The sequence below is a fragment of the Theropithecus gelada genome, chromosome X (genome assembly GCF_003255815.1).
Source record: "Theropithecus gelada isolate Dixy chromosome X, Tgel_1.0, whole genome shotgun sequence".
Lineage (NCBI taxonomy): Eukaryota > Metazoa > Chordata > Mammalia > Primates > Cercopithecidae > Theropithecus > Theropithecus gelada.
In genome coordinates, this window is record NC_037689.1 from 10,268,800 (window position 1) to 10,287,823 (window position 19,024).

General features: G+C 52.6%; 1 protein-coding gene across 6 annotated transcripts; it reads right to left on the minus strand.

Annotated features, from left to right (window-relative positions):
• Nucleotides 1-846: 846 nt before the first annotated feature.
• HDAC6 (histone deacetylase 6) lies at nucleotides 847-13,417 on the minus strand. Of its 6 annotated transcripts, XM_025373343.1 has the most exons (22): nucleotides 13,058-13,417; nucleotides 12,865-12,935; nucleotides 12,028-12,150; nucleotides 11,814-11,942; nucleotides 11,368-11,679; nucleotides 10,759-11,223; nucleotides 10,515-10,664; nucleotides 10,069-10,175; nucleotides 9,912-9,979; nucleotides 9,503-9,671; nucleotides 9,286-9,414; nucleotides 8,922-9,090; nucleotides 8,081-8,214; nucleotides 7,434-7,502; nucleotides 7,130-7,322; nucleotides 5,568-5,717; nucleotides 3,021-3,195; nucleotides 2,227-2,903; nucleotides 2,030-2,143; nucleotides 1,747-1,893; nucleotides 1,531-1,659; nucleotides 847-1,279 (listed from the first exon to the last, which is right to left on the minus strand). In XM_025373343.1, exons 1-22 carry the CDS (start codon nucleotides 13,275-13,277, stop codon nucleotides 1,211-1,213), a joined length of 3,969 nt encoding a protein of 1,322 aa, XP_025229128.1. In that variant the 5' UTR covers nucleotides 13,278-13,417; the 3' UTR covers nucleotides 847-1,210. The 6 variants fall into 6 exon arrangements, with proteins under 6 accessions (XP_025229128.1, XP_025229133.1, XP_025229131.1 ...); XM_025373348.1 differs by lacking the exons at nucleotides 12,865-12,935; nucleotides 13,058-13,417 and adding an exon at nucleotides 12,787-12,854; XM_025373346.1 differs by lacking the exons at nucleotides 12,865-12,935; nucleotides 13,058-13,417 and adding an exon at nucleotides 12,258-12,808.
• Nucleotides 13,418-19,024: the final 5,607 nt, after the last annotated feature.

A 19,024-nucleotide genomic window follows, 5' to 3' on the forward strand; every position in this document is an offset into this window, starting at 1 on the left:
CGAGACCAGCCTGCCCAACATGGCGAAACCCCATCTCTACTAAAAATACAAAAATTAGCCAGGTGTGGTGGCAGGCGCCTGTAATCCCAGCTACTCAGGAGGCTGAGGAAGGAGAATCACTTGAACCTGGGAGGCAGAGGCTACAGTGAGCCAAGATCGTGCCACTGTACTCCAGCCTGGGCGACAAGAGCAAGACTCCATCTCAAAAAACAAAACAAAACAAAACAAAACAAAAACGGGGCAGCCCCGGCCCTTCCCCATCCTTCCTCTTCTTGACTCAGTAAGGCTGTGGTGGTCAGCTCGGGATCATAAGGTGGCCATGAAGACAAGTCCTGGAAACCTCAGGTCCTACTCCCTTGAGCTGCCAAAGCAATTCTCACCACGTGGGAGAAATTCAACTCTCAGACTGTCCTCCAATTTCCCACCTCCGGTCAACAGCAGGCACCCCTTCTGCCAAGAAGCTACCATGACCACCACATTCAAGTTAAACGTGGACCTCCCACCATCCCGTCAGGCCAATGAGACAAATGGGGAAACAGGCCTGGTGAGGATACTTCCTGCTAGTTTTCTTGCCTTCTCAGCCTAGGGTGTGGGTGTGGCTGGGACTGGCTGTGAGGCCCCTATTTCTAAGGCAAGCACCCATTTTCTCATGGATTCTACCATTTCATCTCCCATGGAGCCAGTCAAAATGGCTGCTCTATTTTCAGTTAGTTTTTTGGGGGCAATGGATGGGTAGGGGATTGACCTGACAGAGACCCACTCCCTCTTTCCTTCATTACTCATTGGCTCTGCTGGCCAGGGATGTGGGGTTCTCCACCTGCTCAAAGTCAAAAGGCTTTCTCCAGGTTTTTTAACAGCTTGTACTTTATTATATATGCAACCTTGCCATACCTGCCAGTTAACTCCCCTCCCGCCAATGTTATCCTCGTGATATCAGCTCCCTCTTGGGGCCACTGAGCTGCCCCCCTTTCCTTCTGGGTTGGAGTAGTGGTACCCCTCAAGCAGGCAATGGGCAGGGGGAGATCCACAATTAATCGTCGCAGTTCTCTTAAAAGTATTAACACTTAAATAAGCACTCTTGGGGAGTTGCAAAGGATATTCAGGATGGGATGCAGTGGGAGGCTACCCCTCATCCAAGGTACAGGCTGGAATGAGCTACAGCTGGTCTATCGTGGGCCTCAGAAGGTGAAGAGGGACCGTATTCTGGGGCTTAGTGTGGGTGGGGCATATCCTCCCCAAACTTGTTCTGGTGGGCGATGTTCTTCACATCTAGGAGAGCCTGAGGAGGAGGCAAGAATAGGGCAGGTGAGAGAGAGTGAGGACCCCTCTACCTCGGCTGCAGGGCTGCCCCCACTCCAGCCCTCAACCACTCTGTCTTCTGGACTATCCCACAGCCCCCGCCCCATGCAAAATAATCACATGAGGCAGCCATGCAGAGGGGCCTGTGGTCTCCCTTTACCCAATCACAGAAGGGGTGTGTGTGTGTGTGGGGTGAGTGTGCACGTGTTGAAGGGTCTACCCAGGGCCCACCTGGTGGTGGACATAGGCCTGACAGTAGTAACACCAGGTTGACAGGTCGATGTAGCTGAGGACCAGCGGGTGTCCAGAATTTCCATGGTGTTGGAGCATGTGGCCATTGATGTAACGACCACAGTAGACCTGAGGTTGGGGGTGTGAGTGACAGGTGGGGGTCAGCACCCCCCTGTAGTTCCAACCTCCACCCCATCCCCTTCCTCTGCTCCATACCTGATAGCAAGAGAGACACACCCAATTCTCTTGGATTGTTCCACAGTCCCCACAAGGTTGGGTCACGTCTAGGCCTGCTGCAGGTATGGGGCATACTGCCACCAAATGGGGACACCAGGGCAGTGGTGTCACAGCATAAAATATGGCCTGGAGTGGGTGGATGAAACTGAGTAAGCTGAAGACCCCATCTCCCCATTATATGTTTATTTATCACATGCTCCTACCTGGAGACACAAAATGGCAAGAGAAGGAAGCCACAGTCCCAGCCTCTCCCTGAGCTCACCTGATCAGTGAGGCCCCTAGATCCCTGCATCAGCATCGAATCAGCCATGTCCTGACCTCCAGCTGCCTCTCCTAGTAGGTTCTCCTCTCCTGGGGCCTGAGATTCTGAGGCCCCCTGGACACGCAGAAGTAAGAGATGTATCAGAGAAGCCTGATTCTTGCCCCTTCTTGCCCCTACCTGGGTGTGGTGGGCCTTACCTGAGATTTGCTGCCTAGCTCCAAGGTCCTGAGACTCTCAATCAGTGTACTGGGAGATATCTGGGGTGTAGTTCCCTGCACAGGTGAGGTTGGGGGGGTCTGGTGGTCTGTGCTCGAGGCTAGAGGAGTTTGGATCAGCTCGGTGCCCCCTGGAGCCTCCTCTGACGTAGTCTGGTCCAGTGTGGCTCCCTCCATGGCTGCCTCCGAGGTGGTCTGGGCCAGTGTAGCTCCTCCTACAGCCTCCTCTGAGGTAGTCTGGCCCAGCGTGGCTCCCCCAACAGCATCCTCTGAGGTGGTCTGGTCCAGAGTGGCTCCTCCCACAGTCTTCTCTGAGGTGGTCTGGTCCGGAGTGGCTCCCCCGACAGCCTCCTCTGAGGTGGTCTGGCCCAGTATGGCTCCCCCAACGGCTGCCTCAGAGATGGTCTGGGCCAGTGTGGCTCCCCCTGTGGCTGCCTCTGAGGACTGGTCCTGAGTGAGGGCCACCACAGCTCTCTCTGACTTAGTCTGGCCTGGAGTGGACTCTTCCCCAAATGATGCCGAGGTGATCTTTCCCATGCCTGCTTCCAGAACCTTCTTTTCTCGTGTGGTCATCCGCTCAGCTAACCTAGGTTTGGCTGGTTGGGGTGCCTTCTTGGTGACCAACTTAGAACTGGAGGGTCCCTCTCTGTCTTCTACCTCTGGAACCAGGGAGGGAGATCCTTGAGTGTGGGTACTGTCCTCCTTCCTACCTCTAATCCCTGCCCCCCAGCCCCCTCCTTCCCTGAGTTCCCTCCATCGCCCCCAAATCCACTCACTCATGACCCGTAAGCTGCGCCAGTATCTGCGATGGACTTGGATGGTCTCAGTGATTGAGGCCAGGGCCCCTGATAGAGGAGGCCGTGGCAGGGTCAGCAGGGGTGGCGGGTCTCCAAGGAGGGAGCGAGTGCAGGCAGCCATGGACTCTGAGATGGATGTCAGGTTATAGCCACCCTTTGTTAAGGAAAAGGGGAGGGAAAAGTATGGTGGGGGTTCATTGGGGAATTTGGAGGGCAACATGTCCTGCCTCCCCAATCCTCCCTACTGAGCCCTGCAAGTCTGGAGAGGGAGGGAGAGTACTGGGAACAAGTGAACAGAACCCACAGCTGTAAGATGGGCAGCACCCATTGTGTAAGGTGGTTGTTGTGGGGAGTAAATTGTGACGTAAAGTGCAAGATAACGATACTGATAAAAGCATTAGTAACAGCTGACATTTATTGTTTGCTGTGTGCCAGACCTGATTTTAAGTACTTCATGCATATTAACTCAATCCTCACAACCACAGGTGCTCAATCTATACAGGAACTTGCCTTCATGCCATACAGAAATCCGTCTTCACACTGTCCAGGAACCCCTGGCCTCACATCATACAGTAACCACTGACCTGACCTGCACAAGACGACTGCTGTGAATCCATACAAAAGACCCTGCCCTGACCTAGTACAGGAACAACTGGACTCCCTCTCCACATGGTCTCCTGTATTGACTTTTTTTTACATTCCACAGGAATCCCAGTTGCTATTCTTTTTACAGATAAAGAAACTGAGGATCAGAGTGGTTAGATGACTTGTCCGAGGTCATAACAGCTGAAGAGGCAGCACTGGGGTTTGAACTTGGGCTCTCTGATGGAGTCATCTGTGTTCTTAACTCCCACCGTGTCCTGTCACAAGCAGTACTGGGCACACAGTAAGTGGGACTTTTTGCAAGCCAATTAATTTCTCTGTGACTTATTTTCCTCATCTGTAAAGTGGTGAAAATAACAGCACAGGCCAGGCATGGTGGCTTACCCCTATAATCCCAGCACTTTGGGAGGCCGAGGCGGGCAGATTACCTGAGGTTAGGAGTTTGAGACCAGCCTGGCCAACATGGTGAAACCCCATCTCTACTAAAAATACAAAAATTAGCCAGGCATGGTGGCATGTGCCTGTAGTCCCAGCTAGTCGGGAGGCTGAGGCATGAGAATTGCTTGAGCCCAGGAGATGGAGGCTGCAGTGAGCCGAGATTGTGCCATTGCACTCCAGCCTGGGTGACAGAGCAAGACTTTGTCTCAAAAGGAAAAAAAAAGAGGCAGGTACAGTCGCTCATGCCTGTAATCCCAACACTTTGGGAGGCTGACGCGGGTGGATCACAAGGTCAGGGGTTCAAGATCAGCCTGGCCAACATGGTGAAACCCCATCTCTACTAAAAATACAAAAAAATTAGCTGGGTGTGGTGGCAGGCGCCTGTAATCCCAGCTACTTGGGAGGCTGAGGCAGAGAACTGCTTGAACCCAGTGAGCCGAGATTGCGCTACTGCACTCTAGCCTGGGCAACAGGGTAAGACAACGTCTCAAAAAAAACAAAAAACAAAAAAAAAGAAAAGAAAAGAGAATAAGAGCACAGAAGGTTGCTGAGCCGATTAATATCTGAACAATGCATAACAGTAACCAGGGGCCAGGCGCGGTGCCTCACGCCTGTAATTCCAGCACTCTGGGAGGCTGAGGTGGGTGGATTTCTTGAGGCCAGGAGCTCAAGACCAGCCTGGCAGACATGGTGAAACCCCATCTCTACTAAAACTACAAAAATTAGCCGAGCGTGGTGGCTGGTGCCTGTAATCCCAGTGATTCAGGAGGCTGAGGTAGGAGGATCACTTGAACCCAGGAGGTGGAGGCTGCAGTGAGCTGAGATCGTGCCATTGCAGTCCAGCCTGGGTGACAGAGTGAGACTCTGCCTCAAAAAAAAAAAAAAAAAAAAAAAAAAAGAAAAACAAAAAAACAAAAAACCAGATCCAACAGATTCAGCATTTACCATATGCCAGATATTCCTCCATGATTAGCCTGCCTCATAAAAATGAGGAAACTGAGGCACAGGGCATGGGGATACTGGGCCATTTACAAAGGTCAGTGAATTTCCTTTGTCCCAGGAACTTGTTAGAGGCAGTTTAGGTAGAGTAAAAAGTACAAATCCTGGAGCCAGGCTGCATGGGTTCAAGTCCTGGTTCTGCCATCAGTAAATGTGCCATCTCAGGCTAGTCATCACACCTCTTTGTGCCTCAGTTTCCCAGATCTTGAGAGAGGAAAATGAGGTAAGCTGACCCTACCTCATAAGGCTGCCTTGCCAAGTAACTGAATGAATAAGACACATGAAGTGCTCAGAAGAGTGCTCTGTACATAGTGAGCACTCAATTAAGGCTGTTAATGTTGCTGTTATTCTTATTACTACCCAGTATGTGCCAACAATCCCAGGCAGGGACACTCAAAGGAGATTTCAGGAAACTGTCCTGAGTGATGGTGCCAACATTTCCAAACTACCCTCCCACTGTGGGAAGAGGGACCAAGAGAGAATTACCTCTAGAATAAGGATAATGCGGCCACTGGCAAGGCCCATCAGCAGGTGGGTGAGGTGGGCATAACCCTCAGGTGACACCTGGCAGCCCCCCAGCGGGTCCCCCCGTGCAGCATCAAAGCCAGCTGAGACCAGCACCAGTTCTGGGTTAAACTGAGGCAGGGAGAGAAGAGATGTATAAGCATGAGGGTGGGGGCTTTTGGTAGATAGTAAGTGATGGCGACCCAGAGACATGGAGAAAAGGACAAATGAAGACATGGAGATGCCAGTCAGAGAGATGGAGACACAGGATCTGCAGACTAGGAGATGCAGAAGCAGAGACTGAAAATGAAGAGGGGAAGAAAAGAAATACAGACTCAGAAGAAACAGATGCAGACTTAGAGACATGGAGACAGTAGAAAGAGACAGATGGGGACATGAGACATAGTCATGAGACATGAGACAGACTCAGACGTCAAGAGAGTGACATGAAAAACAGAGAGACAGAGACATGTCCTTACACACACACACCCCAGGGTCAAATGTGGGACACACATACACAACATATAGGGTTTTATATACATAGTGTCAAAGAGAGGTGTTTGCACACTTCCATAACAGAAGATGGCAATGCAAGTGCCACACACAGAGAAGATAGTCACACAGAGCCACAAGTACTGCCACACACAGTCCCATATAGACCAGTACTACATATCTGCACTAGTCATGTACACACACACACACACACACACACACACACACACACAGTTTCTCAAAGAGGACAATAACCCACAGCCACCCTGCAGAGTCACATACACATGCCATTACCACACAGCCACAATGGCGACATGCACTCTGGTGTGTCCACAAGAGCTGGTTACTTGCACATACAGTTGTACACATACAGAAGGCTGTCCTGGCCACCCGCGCATGTGCAGATCCAAAGATGCACATCAGCGCCCAGGGTGACAGAGCGGTGCTCACACCCCCTCCCTCCCTCCCAGAGTCAGCCATACGCAAGCCACTAGCCCCCCAGCTCACACAGAGGGAAGGCAGCTACCTCCCAGTCAGAGACACACACATAAACAGCCAGGGCAGACAGCCAGACAGTGACTGCTGTAACACACAGCTTTTCACATCCAGAGGGTCCCACACAGGCTGTCACAGAGATGGTTGCATTTAGTGACATACAATATCACACCCATCACACAGAGAAAAGGTGAGAAATACCTGCCTGCACAGTCACACACACACATACTCAAGCACTTGTGATGGCACACACACAACACAGATCCAGCCAGGACACGGGCCACTGCTGCATAGTCAGAAGGCCCTCACACACACAGCCAAGACAGTCACCCACATAGTGTCACACAGAGAAGGCAGTCATATAGTCACCTGTGCACAGGCAAATACACAAAGTGATCACAGTCACCAATTGCCCTGGTAGCCTCATTAATCACCCATGGGCTGTCTCATATCATCAGCCACCTGGCAGTCAGACGCACACATGCTGAGGAGGCAGGTCCAGGCTGCCACCTGCACAGGCATGTCACATACATCCTGCGATCTATCCTGAGCTGTACCTCGTAGGCAATGGGAAGCACCAGGCGATGCCAGGCAGCTAGGTAGTCAGCGTCACCCATGCGGGGCCCGTTCCATGCCACGTTGACGGTGAAGCCTGTGCCAGCAGCCCGGCCGATCTGGCTGCTGGCACCCTCATCCCCCATGGGGAAGAAGGTGCCATGATCATAGCGGTGCAGGGACACATATAGCACACTGCCGGGGAGGGGGTAGGAAGGGGGCCATGGCTGGTTAGGGGCTCCAGTACCCCTGAGGTGCTCACTCACCTCCCTGATCACACTGCGGCCCCTGATTGCAGCCCCTTACCTGGGGTCATCCTCAAACATATGCTGAGTTCCATTACCATGGTGGACATCCCAATCCACAATCAGGATCCTGGGGAGAAGACAGCACCTCAGTAACCTAGGATACTAACCCCCTGGAAGAGGGCTGGGCCAGACCCCTGGGGTCTGTAGGGGCATTTAGTGCTGAGTGGCAGGACCCTAGTCCTATCAGTTAAGGAGAAAAGTCTGATCCTGGTTCCCGAGGGCTGCCCTGTAGGCCTGAGCAAGTGCTCGGGGCTGGGCCCTGGGCTCTTCTGGGTCATTGCTAGGGAACTGGACCCTGGGCCTTGGGCAGCTAATGCTGGGGACTGGTTCCTGGGTCTTCTGGAGTATGCATCAGGAGCCTGGACCTGGGTTCTGTCGAGGCAGCTGCTATAGGCCAGAAATGCTGGGGTGGGACCCTGAATCCTGTTTTATAAGCACCCAGGTAATATGATCTGGGGGTCCTATCTAAATAGGCACTGAGAGGCTCCATCCTCAGTCCTTCTCTGGGTAAGGGCTGTACCCTTACTTCTTTCTGGGGAAGTCCTGGGAGCTGGACCATGGGGCATGATAAGTAAGCAATGGGCTGGGGAGAGCATCCAGGTCCCCACAAGGATCAGGATTTGGGGGGTCCCCAGGAGTCCTTACCGCAGGGCACGCCCACTGATAGCCTGGGCATGGCGAGCAGCCACAGCCACGGAGTTGAAAAAGCAAAAACCGCAAGCTGCATCCTGCTCCGCGTGGTGTCCTGGGGGACGCACCACAGCAGCACCATTCAGAACCTAGGAAGCAGCAGGGTGCTAAGATCAGACAGCCTGCCCTCCAGCTCACCCTCACCTTCCTTTCTTCCTTCTTCTTTTTTTTTTTGAGATGGAGTCTCGCTCTGTCGCCCAGGCTGGAGTGCAGTGGTGCTATCTAGGCTCACTGCAAGCTCCGCCTCCCATGTTTACATCATTCTCCTGCCTCAGTCTCCTGAGTAGCTGGGACTACAGGCGCCCACCGCCACGCCCGGCTAATTTTTTGTGTGTTTTTTAGTAGAGACAGGGTTTCACCGTGTTACCCAGGATGGTCTCCATCTCCTGACCTCGTGATCCGCCCGCCTCGGCCTCCCAAAGTGCTGGGATTACAGGCATGAGCCACCGTGCCCAACCTTTTTTTTTTTTTTTTTTTTGACACAGAGTCTCACTCTGTTGCCCAGGCTAGAGTGCAGTGGCACAATCATGGCTCACTGCAGCCTTGACCTCCTGAGCTCACCTCAGCTTCTCAAAGCATTAGGATTACAGATGTGAGCCACCGCACTTGGCCACCCTTCCCTTTCTCCAGTTCCTTCCATTATTACTGCAGCCTCTAGGCCCGCCCCCTCCTGTGCCCCTCCCCATGGCCCCTTTCCTCAGGCCCTGCTTGACTCTCTCAGAGCCTCCAAAAACAGCAGGTGGCCCTCTTTTTCCATTCTCCCCAGGTCCTCCTCTCCCCAGCCCAGAGGACACACCTCTCCCGAGAGCACAGCCTCCACCAGGCGGCAGGCAGCGCCAGTGGCAAGCTGTGCACAGGCGAAGGTACTGGGGCAGATGTAGATGGAGTCAAAGTTGGAACTCTCACGGTGCAGCTCCCGGGTTTTCATTTTCTCTGTGGCCCGGAGATGACCCACATACTCAGCACTGGAGGTACAGAGAGGCGCACCGGCAGGACAGTGAGGAGGGTCCATCCCCTCCCTGGACCCCACCCGCAAGACAGGAACTTCAGCCCCTCTCAAGTCCTGCAGCAGCTCCCTGGGAGGGGAAACCCAAGCTCCAGCCCCTGAGACCTCATCCACAGTCCTGGGAAGCCACCCACCCCAGGCGCCGGGGTCTGACCTGTGGCAGGTGAGCAGCTCAGCCTCTGTGGCGGGGCGCGGTGTCAGGGTGAGGCAGCGCCCAGCAAGGCCCAGCTCCTCCAGACGGCACATGATCCGCAAGATGCGCTGTGGTACCTCAGGGTGGTGGCTAGCAGTGGGGAAATGAGAGCTAGGGGCTTAGTGCCTGATGGGGAGGGACCCCCAACACCTACTCATCCAGCCCTCCAAATGCCTACCTGTCCCACAAGTTGCAGTGATTCATCATACTTTGGTCATAGACCAGCCCTGTGCGAGACTGTAGCACTGGCCACGTCAGGATTGGGAGCACAGGGGGCTCCCAGGGTCCTTCCTCCTCATTCTCCTCTACATTGTCCTCCTCCATGTTGTCCCCCTCCACGGTCTCAGCTACAAGGGGGAGGCCACGTTTGTCCTACCCTCTCACTCTGAATCCCCGTCATACTCTGGAACTCAGGTGACCCCAAATAGAAAATGGGGTGGGAGGCCTGAAACCAGGGCCCAGGGAGAGAGAGGGCCTGACCCTCTACCTCCAAGGCAGCCCAGTAAAGTCAGAGAAAGTCCGAAGACAGTCTGCCCCAGGGCTCATCCCACGTCCACCCCACACCAGGCCCACACCCCACTTCCTACTTGATCTCACAAGAACCTCCCAGAAGGGCTCAAGGGCTTCCAGAGCACAGGAGACTGAAGCCTGGGCACTGCAGGGCAGGGCAGGGAGAAAATATGAGGTCAAGGAATGTGGGCAGGCAGTGAGGCTCCCGCTTTCCCCTCCTCCACTGGGGCTCACCTCCGGCAGGGGGCACCAGGTGACTCCAGCATGGGGCAAGGGTCTCCCAGAAGGGTGTGGAGCGAAGCACTGACACCTTCAGCCAGGGCGCGGAGGTTGTAGCCACCCTGGGGCAAGGAGTTGTGAAGGGGGATCAGGAAAGGACCAGACATGACCAGGGAATAACAATAATGATGATAATAATAAGAGAGTGCATACCAAATGTCAAGCAACAAGGAACTTAGAAGGGGGCCTCATTGAATTCACTGGACAATGATATGAGGTGATTACCATTATTATGCTCGTTTTACAGAAGGAAAGCGGAGGCACAAAGAAGTGAAGTGACTTATGCAAGGTTGTCCAGCTAGTAAGTGAAATGCTGGGCCAGGAACTCCTGTTGGACTTGAAAGCTTCGTTCTTAAGCCCTCCAGGATCCACAGGCTGAGGGACGAAGGTGAGTCACTCACCTCCAGAGACAGTATCAGCTTGCCTCCTGCCAGACCCATGAGCAGGTGGGTTAGCTGGGCGAACCCTGCCGGAGTGGCGGCCATCTCACCCTTGGGGTCCCCTTGCAGGGCATCAAATCCAGCAGCCACCAGGACCAGCTGAGGCTGGAACTGAAGGGGGAACAGACTCCATGAGGCTACCTGCCCTCATGGCCTAACCTTCAAGGCCACTCCTCTCCCCCAACACACCCCAGACCCCCAGGACCTCGAGGGCGACTGGCAGCAGGACGTGCAAGAAAGCAGCAATGTAGTCAGCATCCCGCATCCCCACCTGGTTCCAAGGCACATTGATGGTATATCCTTGGCCTTGGCCGAAACCTGTGGTGGACCAGTTAGAGGCCTTCAGGTGGGGCCAGAACCTACCCTGCTCATAGCGGTGGATGGAGAAATAGAGGACACTGGGGTCCTGGTCGAAGGTGAACTGTGTTCCTTGACCGTGGTGCACATCCCAATCTACGATAAGGACCCTCCGGATGCGGTGTTTCTGTTGAGCATAGCGGGCTGCCACAGCCACGTGGTTGAACATGCAATAGCCATCCATAAGACTGTGCTGGGCGTGATGTCCAGGAGGCCTAATGATGGCCATGCCATTCCGGATCTCAGCCCCCAGGACCGCATCCACCAGCCTGAGGACAGAGCCTGAGGCCAGGCAGGCACAGGAGTATGAGTTCTGGAGAGACAGTGGGGAGCCAGAGAGGGAGTGAGGGAGAGAACAGCCCTATCCACTCAGCTGCTTGCCCCAGGGTGGGGTGGGCATAGGGATAGGGACCCCAAGATTGCCACCATTCCCTGCCCCCACAGTTCTCATCCATACCGGATGCAGATAAACTGAGTCGTAAGTGTCTGCTAGGACGCGGAGTTCTCCCTCATTCATGTACTGAGTTGTTTCCATCAGATCAATATATTCTAGGCTGTGAACCAACATCAGCTCTTCCTTTTCAGCAAACCGGGCCTGAAAGGACACACAGCGATCTAGGAGGCCCTCCTGGATCAGTTGCTCTTTGATGGCATGGAGCCGCTCAGGGCCTTCTGGGAAGCTGTCATCCCAGAGGCAATGGAATTCATTTAACTGCTCATCCAACACCAAGCCAGTGCCAGCCAGTGCTTCAGCCTCAAGGTTCAGATCCTGCAGAGGAAAAAAAAAAAAAAAAGGACATACAGATCCATTTCAGGCCCTGAGTCAGAGGGAACTGTCCAGGGTTGGGAACCTTTGGGTTTTGATTGTCATAGGAGTCTAAACTGCAGCCAGGCCCTGCTCACCATCCCTTGCAGTCCCGCGATTAGGTCTTCTTCCATTGCTTGGCCGAGCTTCTTCATTTTGCCTTTCTTCTTTACCTCCGCTAGATTGGGGATGGAGCGGGGAACGGCTCCCTTTTTAATGTTTCGCTTCTGTGAATCAGAGAGAAGGGTCAGAGTCCAGGGCATGACCAACTTGCTCCCTCTCCCCCTCATGAGGGCGGGTCTAGGGCCTCACCGAAGTGACACTGGAGTCCTGAGGGGGAGATTGGGGGTTCTGCCTACTTCTTCGCTGCCTGGTTGTGGTAGAATCCTGGCCGGTTGAGGTCATAGTTGAGGAGGCTTGACCCCTGCCGCGGTTCTGGAGAGGTGGGAGCGTGGGTATGTGAGGGGGCTAGTGTGCCCTGAGGACCCCACCTCTCTGCCCTTTTCCAGGCTCTGCCCCCTCTATTAGATTCCATTCCTTACACGATCTGATTCTCCACAGCCTTCCAAACTCCGCCTCTCTCAGGCCTTCTCCCTCCACTCAGGTGGCCATTCTACCTGGCCCCGCCCGGTCCGCTAGACTCCACCCCTTTTACAGGATTCTCTTTCCCTAGTCTTGCCCTTTCACTGAGCAATGAGCCCCCTGGCTCACTCAGTCCGTTTTAGGGCCTGCCCTTTCCAACCAATCACCGCCCCTTCCACTCTCCCAAACCCCATTCCCAGACCCTCTAAGCCCGGCCCAGACCCCATTCCTTCACGAATCTGCCCTTTCGGCCTACCTCCCGGGATAATCACCCACCCTCTCACTCAGCCGGCCCCAGCCCCGGCCCCGGCCCCGGCTCCACCCTTAACGATTCACTTAACTCCACCCCTCATCGGGCCGGACCGGTACCTTCCACTCCGCCAGATCCCGCCCCTAGCGTTTCAACCAGCCCCGCTCCTCAGGGGACTGCCCCGTTCCTTCAACCAGCTCCACCCCCTGCCCAGACCCGACCGCTAACGTTTCGCTAACCCCCTTCAGCCAGTCCCTAGCCGCCTTCGGTCGGCCTCCGCCCCCTTCCCGCCTCCGCCGTCGACGCGCTGTACTCGCCGCTCCACTCACTGGACGCAGCCCCTTTCTCAAACTCCGCCCTTGGCTCGCTCCGCCAAGTTTCTGGCGACCTGTGGGGACGCGAGCGCCCTGGCCTTTCTTTTCCATTGGGCCTGGTCTCTCGACTGCCCGCCCAGATCCCGCCTCCAGAGGGGAGCGTGCCTCAAGGCCGCGCCCCTCGCGCGAGCCACACCTCTCGCGAGCTCACAGGCGGCGCGGGAGCGCGCCAGCGTGCTACGCCAGCTGTGCTGAGCCACACCTCTCGCGAGCTCACAGGCGTCGGGGCGGTGCGTCGGCGTGCTACGCCAGCTGTGCTGCGCTTGCGTAAAACGCAGGCGCCGGCAGTTCCCAACGGGGCTGAGGCGCAAGCTTTGCCGTGCCTCGGCTACCGTCGCTGTCGTCCTGGATGCCATAGCCGCCGCCCCTCCGTCCCTGTCCAGTCACTTAAGAGCCCTTCGGGCCGGCGGTGTCGCGAAAGGAAGCAAGGAAGCGAGGGAATTAGGAAGGGGCGTCTTCCCTTTTCCCCGCGACTTCCCGCGCGACACGCCGTGATGACGTAGAGCGGGCGGGCTGGTTGTGGCTGGGTCGAGAGCGAGGTTGCCACTGGATTTTGGCTGGCGGCGGCCAAAATAGGCGTGGTGACGATGCTAAATGTTGTGATGATTTTCCAAGTTAATATTCACTACGGTGGTACACAGGAAGCACTCGCCGAATGTTAGCTATTAATATTCTGCCGCAATATTCTGGGTGGAAGGAGTCTTAGTGGGGGCAGGGAATGGTAATGATAGCAAGTATTATGTGACAGGCATCGTTGTAAACCACAATTCTATGAGGTAGTTCCCATTATTAAGACTGCTTTGCAGATAAGGAAACTGAGGTTACGGGACTTAACCATGTGACCTTGGGCAAGTTACTGAACAGCTCTGTGCTCCGTTTCCTCATCTGGAAAGTTGTGATAATAATAGTGCCCAGGGCCAGAATGGACTTGAGGAGGGGAGTTCTCATGGGCAGCAGCTCTCCCTATCTGCCCCCTCCAACGGGTAACCACTGCTCCCAAGCAGTAATAGAAAGTGTGTGTGAGTCTGGGGAGCTGTCCCTGGGCACCCTGTCTCCCCCGCAACTCCCACTCCGTGTCTGAATGTCAGCTCTGCAGGAGGCCGGTTTGTCCTCTAATCTCCCTCTCTCATTCTCCACCATTTCCTACCGGGCTATAAGCTGGGACCGGAGAGATAAGCAGTTCGAGGGTTCAGCATCAGACTGACAGATTGACGGTCTCACCGCCCAGTAGCTGTGCCCTCTAATCCTCTTGATGGCAGTTCCTGACGCCGATTCCCTTTCACCCCTCCTACCTGAACCTATCTTTTGTCTCAGCGCAAAAGAGTTGCAGACCTAAGACCTTTAAACCCCTACACTCACCAAAGAAAACACATACAATGATAACACAGTACAAAAAATTTTACAGTTGTGATACCTGCAGCCTAAAAGAGTAGGGAGTCTTGCAAAGGGTCAAGGCCCATTCTTCTGTTGGATCAGAAGAGAGGTTTCTGTAGAGCAGGGGTCAGCAAACTTTATAAAGGGACAGAGAGTAAACATCTTAGGATTTGCAGGCCACATACGGTCTCAGTGGCATTTTTCTTTTTTTCTCTCTCTTTTTAAAACATAACTTAAAAATGTAAAACAGCCCACAGTCTGGCTTTGGCTTGAATGCCGTAGTTTGCCGGTCTGTGCTGTAGTGTCAGGCCTTGATCGTCTCTATCTGGCTGGGATTCTTTTACAGGATTGAGGGTAGGGGCCTTTTTTCCTTTTGTGTGAGGTGTGTGAGGACAGGGATTCATGGGCAAGGTCAGGTCACTTCTAGTGTACCTCTGGTGGGTCATTTCAAATGTGCCCTCTGATCCTCTTGATCAGACAGAGTGAGGACAGGGATTCCAGGGATTCCTATGGTTTCTATATTATTGTTCCTTTACTGAATCAAGCAGGGGTTTCTAGAGAGCTCCAGACTATGGGTTCCTGTTCCTGTACAAGTTCAGGATTAAGCTTTTTTTTTTTTTTTTTTTTTTTTTTTTTGAGACGGGACAGGGTCTCACCCTGTTGTCTAGGCTGGAGTGCAGTGGTGTGAACACGGCTCACTGCAGCTTGAACCTCTTGGGCTCAAGCTATCTTCCCACCTCAGCCTCCCAAGTAGCTGGGACTACAAGTGCATGCCACCGTGCCTGCCTAATTTTTTTTTCTTTATAGAGATGGGGTCTTGCCATGTTGCCCAAGCTGGTCTCAAACTCCTGGACTCAAGCAGTCTGCCCGCTTCAGCTTCCCAAAGCGCTGGGATTACAGGTGTGAGCCACCGTTCGGGGCCAGGATGGGGCTTCTTAGACCTATGTTATGACAGCTTCCTACAAAGAGATCAGGTGGGCCAGTACTGAGTCACAGGTGTTTCTGTATAGGTTCAGAGCTTGTGTTCATATAGATAGTAAGATCAAGTGTGTAGATTTCAGTCAAGAGGTTATTACTGGCCAGGAAGAATGGCTCACACCTGTAATTCCAGCACTTCAGGAGGCCGAGGAGGGCAGATTGCTTGAGCTCAGGAGTTCAAGACCAGCTGGGCAACATTATGAAACCCCGTCTCAATAAAAAACACAAAAATAGCTGGGTGTGGTGGTGTGCATCTGTAGTCCCAGCTACTTGGGAGGCTGAGGTGGGAGGATCGCTTGAGCCTGGGAGGGGAGGCAGAAGTTGTAGTGAGCCGAGATTGTGCCACTGCACTCCATCCTGGGTAATAGAGTGAGATCCTGTCTCAAAAAAAAAAAAAAAAAAAAAAAAAGATTACTGGCCAGGCATGGTGGCTCACGCTTGTAATCTCAGCACTTTGAGAGGCCTAGGTGGGCAAATAATTTGAGGTCAGGAATTTGAGACCAGCTTGGCCAACATGGTGAAACCCCGTCTTTACCAAAAATACAAAGATTAGCCGGGCGTGGTGGCATACACCTGTAATCCCAGCTACTCAGGAGGCTGAGGCAGGAGAATCTGGGAGACGGAGGTTGCAGTGAACCAAGATTGCGCCACTGCACTCCAGCCTGGGCGACTCCGTCTCAAAAAAAAAAAAAAAAAAAAAGAGAGATTATTGTTAATTAGGCTAAATTATCCTAGCTGCTGTAACCCAGAATTTCAGGGGCTTAACAAATAAATGTTTATTTATTGCTCATTCAAAAGCCAATCTGAATATTTACTACTGTTCATTCATGGACCCAGGCAAACTCTATTTTGTGACTCTGTCCTCCTTTAGGTCCTTGGAGTTAGTTGGTTTTCAGTTAGTAGACAGGGAAAGAGAGAAAATGGAGGATTGCATGAGAGATTTTTATGGGCCAGGCCTGGAATTGGTATATGTCACTTCTGCCCATACTCCATTGGTCAGAACCCGTCTTGTGCCCATATCTATCAGCAGGGGATGTTGGAAAAGGTAGAGTGAGCTCAGGAAGAACAGGAACAGGTTTCAATGAGCTTATAGCAGTGTCTGCTATAGGGTTCCATAGACCCCACAGACCTATGCTGTCCTATATGGTAGCTACTAGCCACATGCGGCTACTGCTCTTGAAATGTGGCCAGTCCAACTTGAGATGATATGCTATAAATGTGAAATGTACACCAGATCACGAAACTCAGTATAAAAAGTTTATAATAGCTCAGTAATTTTTATATTGATTACATGTTGAAATGATAATATTTGAATAGATTGGGTAAAAAATATATTGATGTTATTAACAATAATTTTATCTGGTTTTTTTCTCTTTTTAGTGTGGCTACATTGAAAATATAAAATTACTCGTGTGATTCACATATTTCTATTGGACAGCACTGCTATAGAAAGTTCTCTTTAAAGTATTGAGACAGGGACTCTTACTGTGTAGGGGTAGGAGCATCTCTGGGTCAGGTTAGTGTTTCCTGTCTGGGGTCAGGAGAATGATTCTGTTACCTGGTAAGGCAGGTTTGCAGGGAAATACGAAGATTGGAGACATTGTAAAGTGAGAGGGAAAGCTGTGAAGGCATTTTTCTTCCCATACAGATTAAGGTTAGGTGTTCCTTTTGAGGCCAGGAGAGTGGTTTTCTGTAGATGGCCAGGCCAGAGGATCACAGCATACTCAGGCCAGGTATTTCTGTCCAGGATCAGAGCTGTGTTACTAGAGACAGACAGATCAGGTGGGTCCATTGGGGGTTAGACCAGGGGTTCCTGTGCAGTCTCCAGGCAGGTATTCATGGTGATTCTGATTATGGGTTTTACAAGTTCAGAACAGAGGTTCCTCTACAGTGTAGAGGTTTTTTATACTGGTTCATTCTTTGGATTACTCTAAAGAGGCAAATCAAAGGTTCCTGTTGAGTGTAAGGGCAGGATTTTCTGTGCCAGCTTAGGACACAGGTTCCTGCTGAGGGTCATAGAGGTTCCTGTGCGGGGTCAGGACAAAGATCCTGTGTGTAGTTAGGACACTGCCCCTTCAGAGATTCAGGTTGGTGTTTCTTCTGTTGGGTCAGGGCAGTGGTTCCTGTACAAGGTGCAGGTGGGGCTTCTAGGACAAGGCCAGGGAAAAGGCTGTTTTAGAGTATCACATTAGACTTCCTGTTCAGGATCAGCAGTGTATTTCCAGGGAGTGAAGCTAGGAGTTCCTATAAAGATCAGAGATTCCTGTAAATTCCTATAAAGATCAGAGATTCCTGTAAATTACAGAGATTCCTGTAAATAAATTACTGTAAAAGTAAAGGATTTCTGTTGAGGTTCAGGACAAAGGCTTTCTGCAGAGACCGGTCAGAGGTTCCGGTACAGTTTTAGGGTCACGCTTCCTGTAGAGCAGTGGTCCCCAACCTTTTTGGCACCAGGGACCAGTTTTGTAGAAGACAGTCTTTCCACGGATGGCGGGGGATGATTTGGGAATGAAACTGTTCCACCTCAGATCATCAGGCATTAGTTAGATTCTCATAAGGAGTGTGCAACCTAGATTCCTCGCATGCACAGTTCACAATAAGGTTCGTGCTGCTATGAGAATGTAATGCCACTGCTGATTTGACAGGAGGCGGAGCTTAGGTGGTAATGCTTGCTTGCCTGCTGCCCATCTCCTGCTGTGTGGACCAGTTCCTAATAGGCCATGGACCGGTACCAGTCCATGGCCTGGGGATTGGGAACCCCTGCTGTAGAGGATTAGGGTAGTGGAGCTAATGCAAGGTAAGGACCAGGAGCCTCATGCAGCATCAGTAAATGCCACCCATATAGTGAGAAGGGGGGGGGTCCTGTATCAGGTGAGGCCATAGGTGCCTGTATAGGCTGAGGTCATGGCTTAAAGTAAATGGTCAAGACAGGCATTCCTGCCATAAGGTCAGGAAGTGGTTTTCTATACAAGTTTAAGACTGAGGTTCATGTTGAGAGTTGGATCATGGGTTCCTGTGGACTCTACCGGATAGGGTGTGAGATCACGGATTGTTGTGCAGGGCAACGTCAGGGATCATTGTCACCAATGAAGGCAAGAGGTTCCACACACAGTTGGGGTTCTTGAAGAGGTTGAGGACAGGGATTTCTGTAAAGACAGAGCTGGGTTCATGGTTTACTACTCAGTTTATTGTGAGTGAGGTGTTTTTAAAATGCTACCTAGAGGACAGGACTGCAGCAGTGTGAGGACAAAGGTAGTCCTGTCTGAGGTCGATACAGGATTCATATAGGGAGACTGGGGCTTCTGTGGATGGTCAGGACAAGCGTTCCTGTCCAAGATGTGCAGGGGCTTCCTTACAGCTTAGTTCAGACGTCTCCAGCTGGGGTTAGGCAGAGGTTCTTACTATCCAAGGGCTGGCATTCCTGTACAGGATCAGGATGGGTTTCCTGTCGATAATTAGATGAAGGGTTCCCCTAGAGCTTCAGAGCTAGTCTTCTGTACCAGGCTTGGAGAGCTATACTTATGGGGGTGAGGCCCAGGGTTCCTGAACAAGGTGGGGCCAGGCATGTGTCCGGCACAGGTTCTGAGAGGGGTTTTTAGAGGATGGGGCCTCCTGCAGGGTGTGAGGGCTGGGCTTCTGAGGGGAGGCCAGACACATGTCTTTTATGGGATCAGAGCTGTTGTGGACAATGCCCACAATGAGCATAGACTCCTGTGATTCTGCAGCAGGCTACTCAGTGGAACTGGCATGC

Excerpts from the sequence above, each read along its gene's own strand:
- HDAC6 (XM_025373343.1), bottom strand. The coding sequence starts at position 13,277 with ATGGCATCCAGGACGACAGCGACGGTAGCCGAGGCACGGCAAAGCTTG. Across the intron at positions 12,936-13,057 it reads CGCCTGTGAGCTCGCGAGAG|GTCGCCAGAAACTTGGCGGA; the intron begins GTGTGGCTCGCG and ends GCGTCCCCACAG. Across the intron at positions 1,280-1,530 it reads AGGCCTATGTCCACCACCAG|GCTCTCCTAGATGTGAAGAA; the intron begins GTGGGCCCTGGG and ends CCTCCTCCTCAG.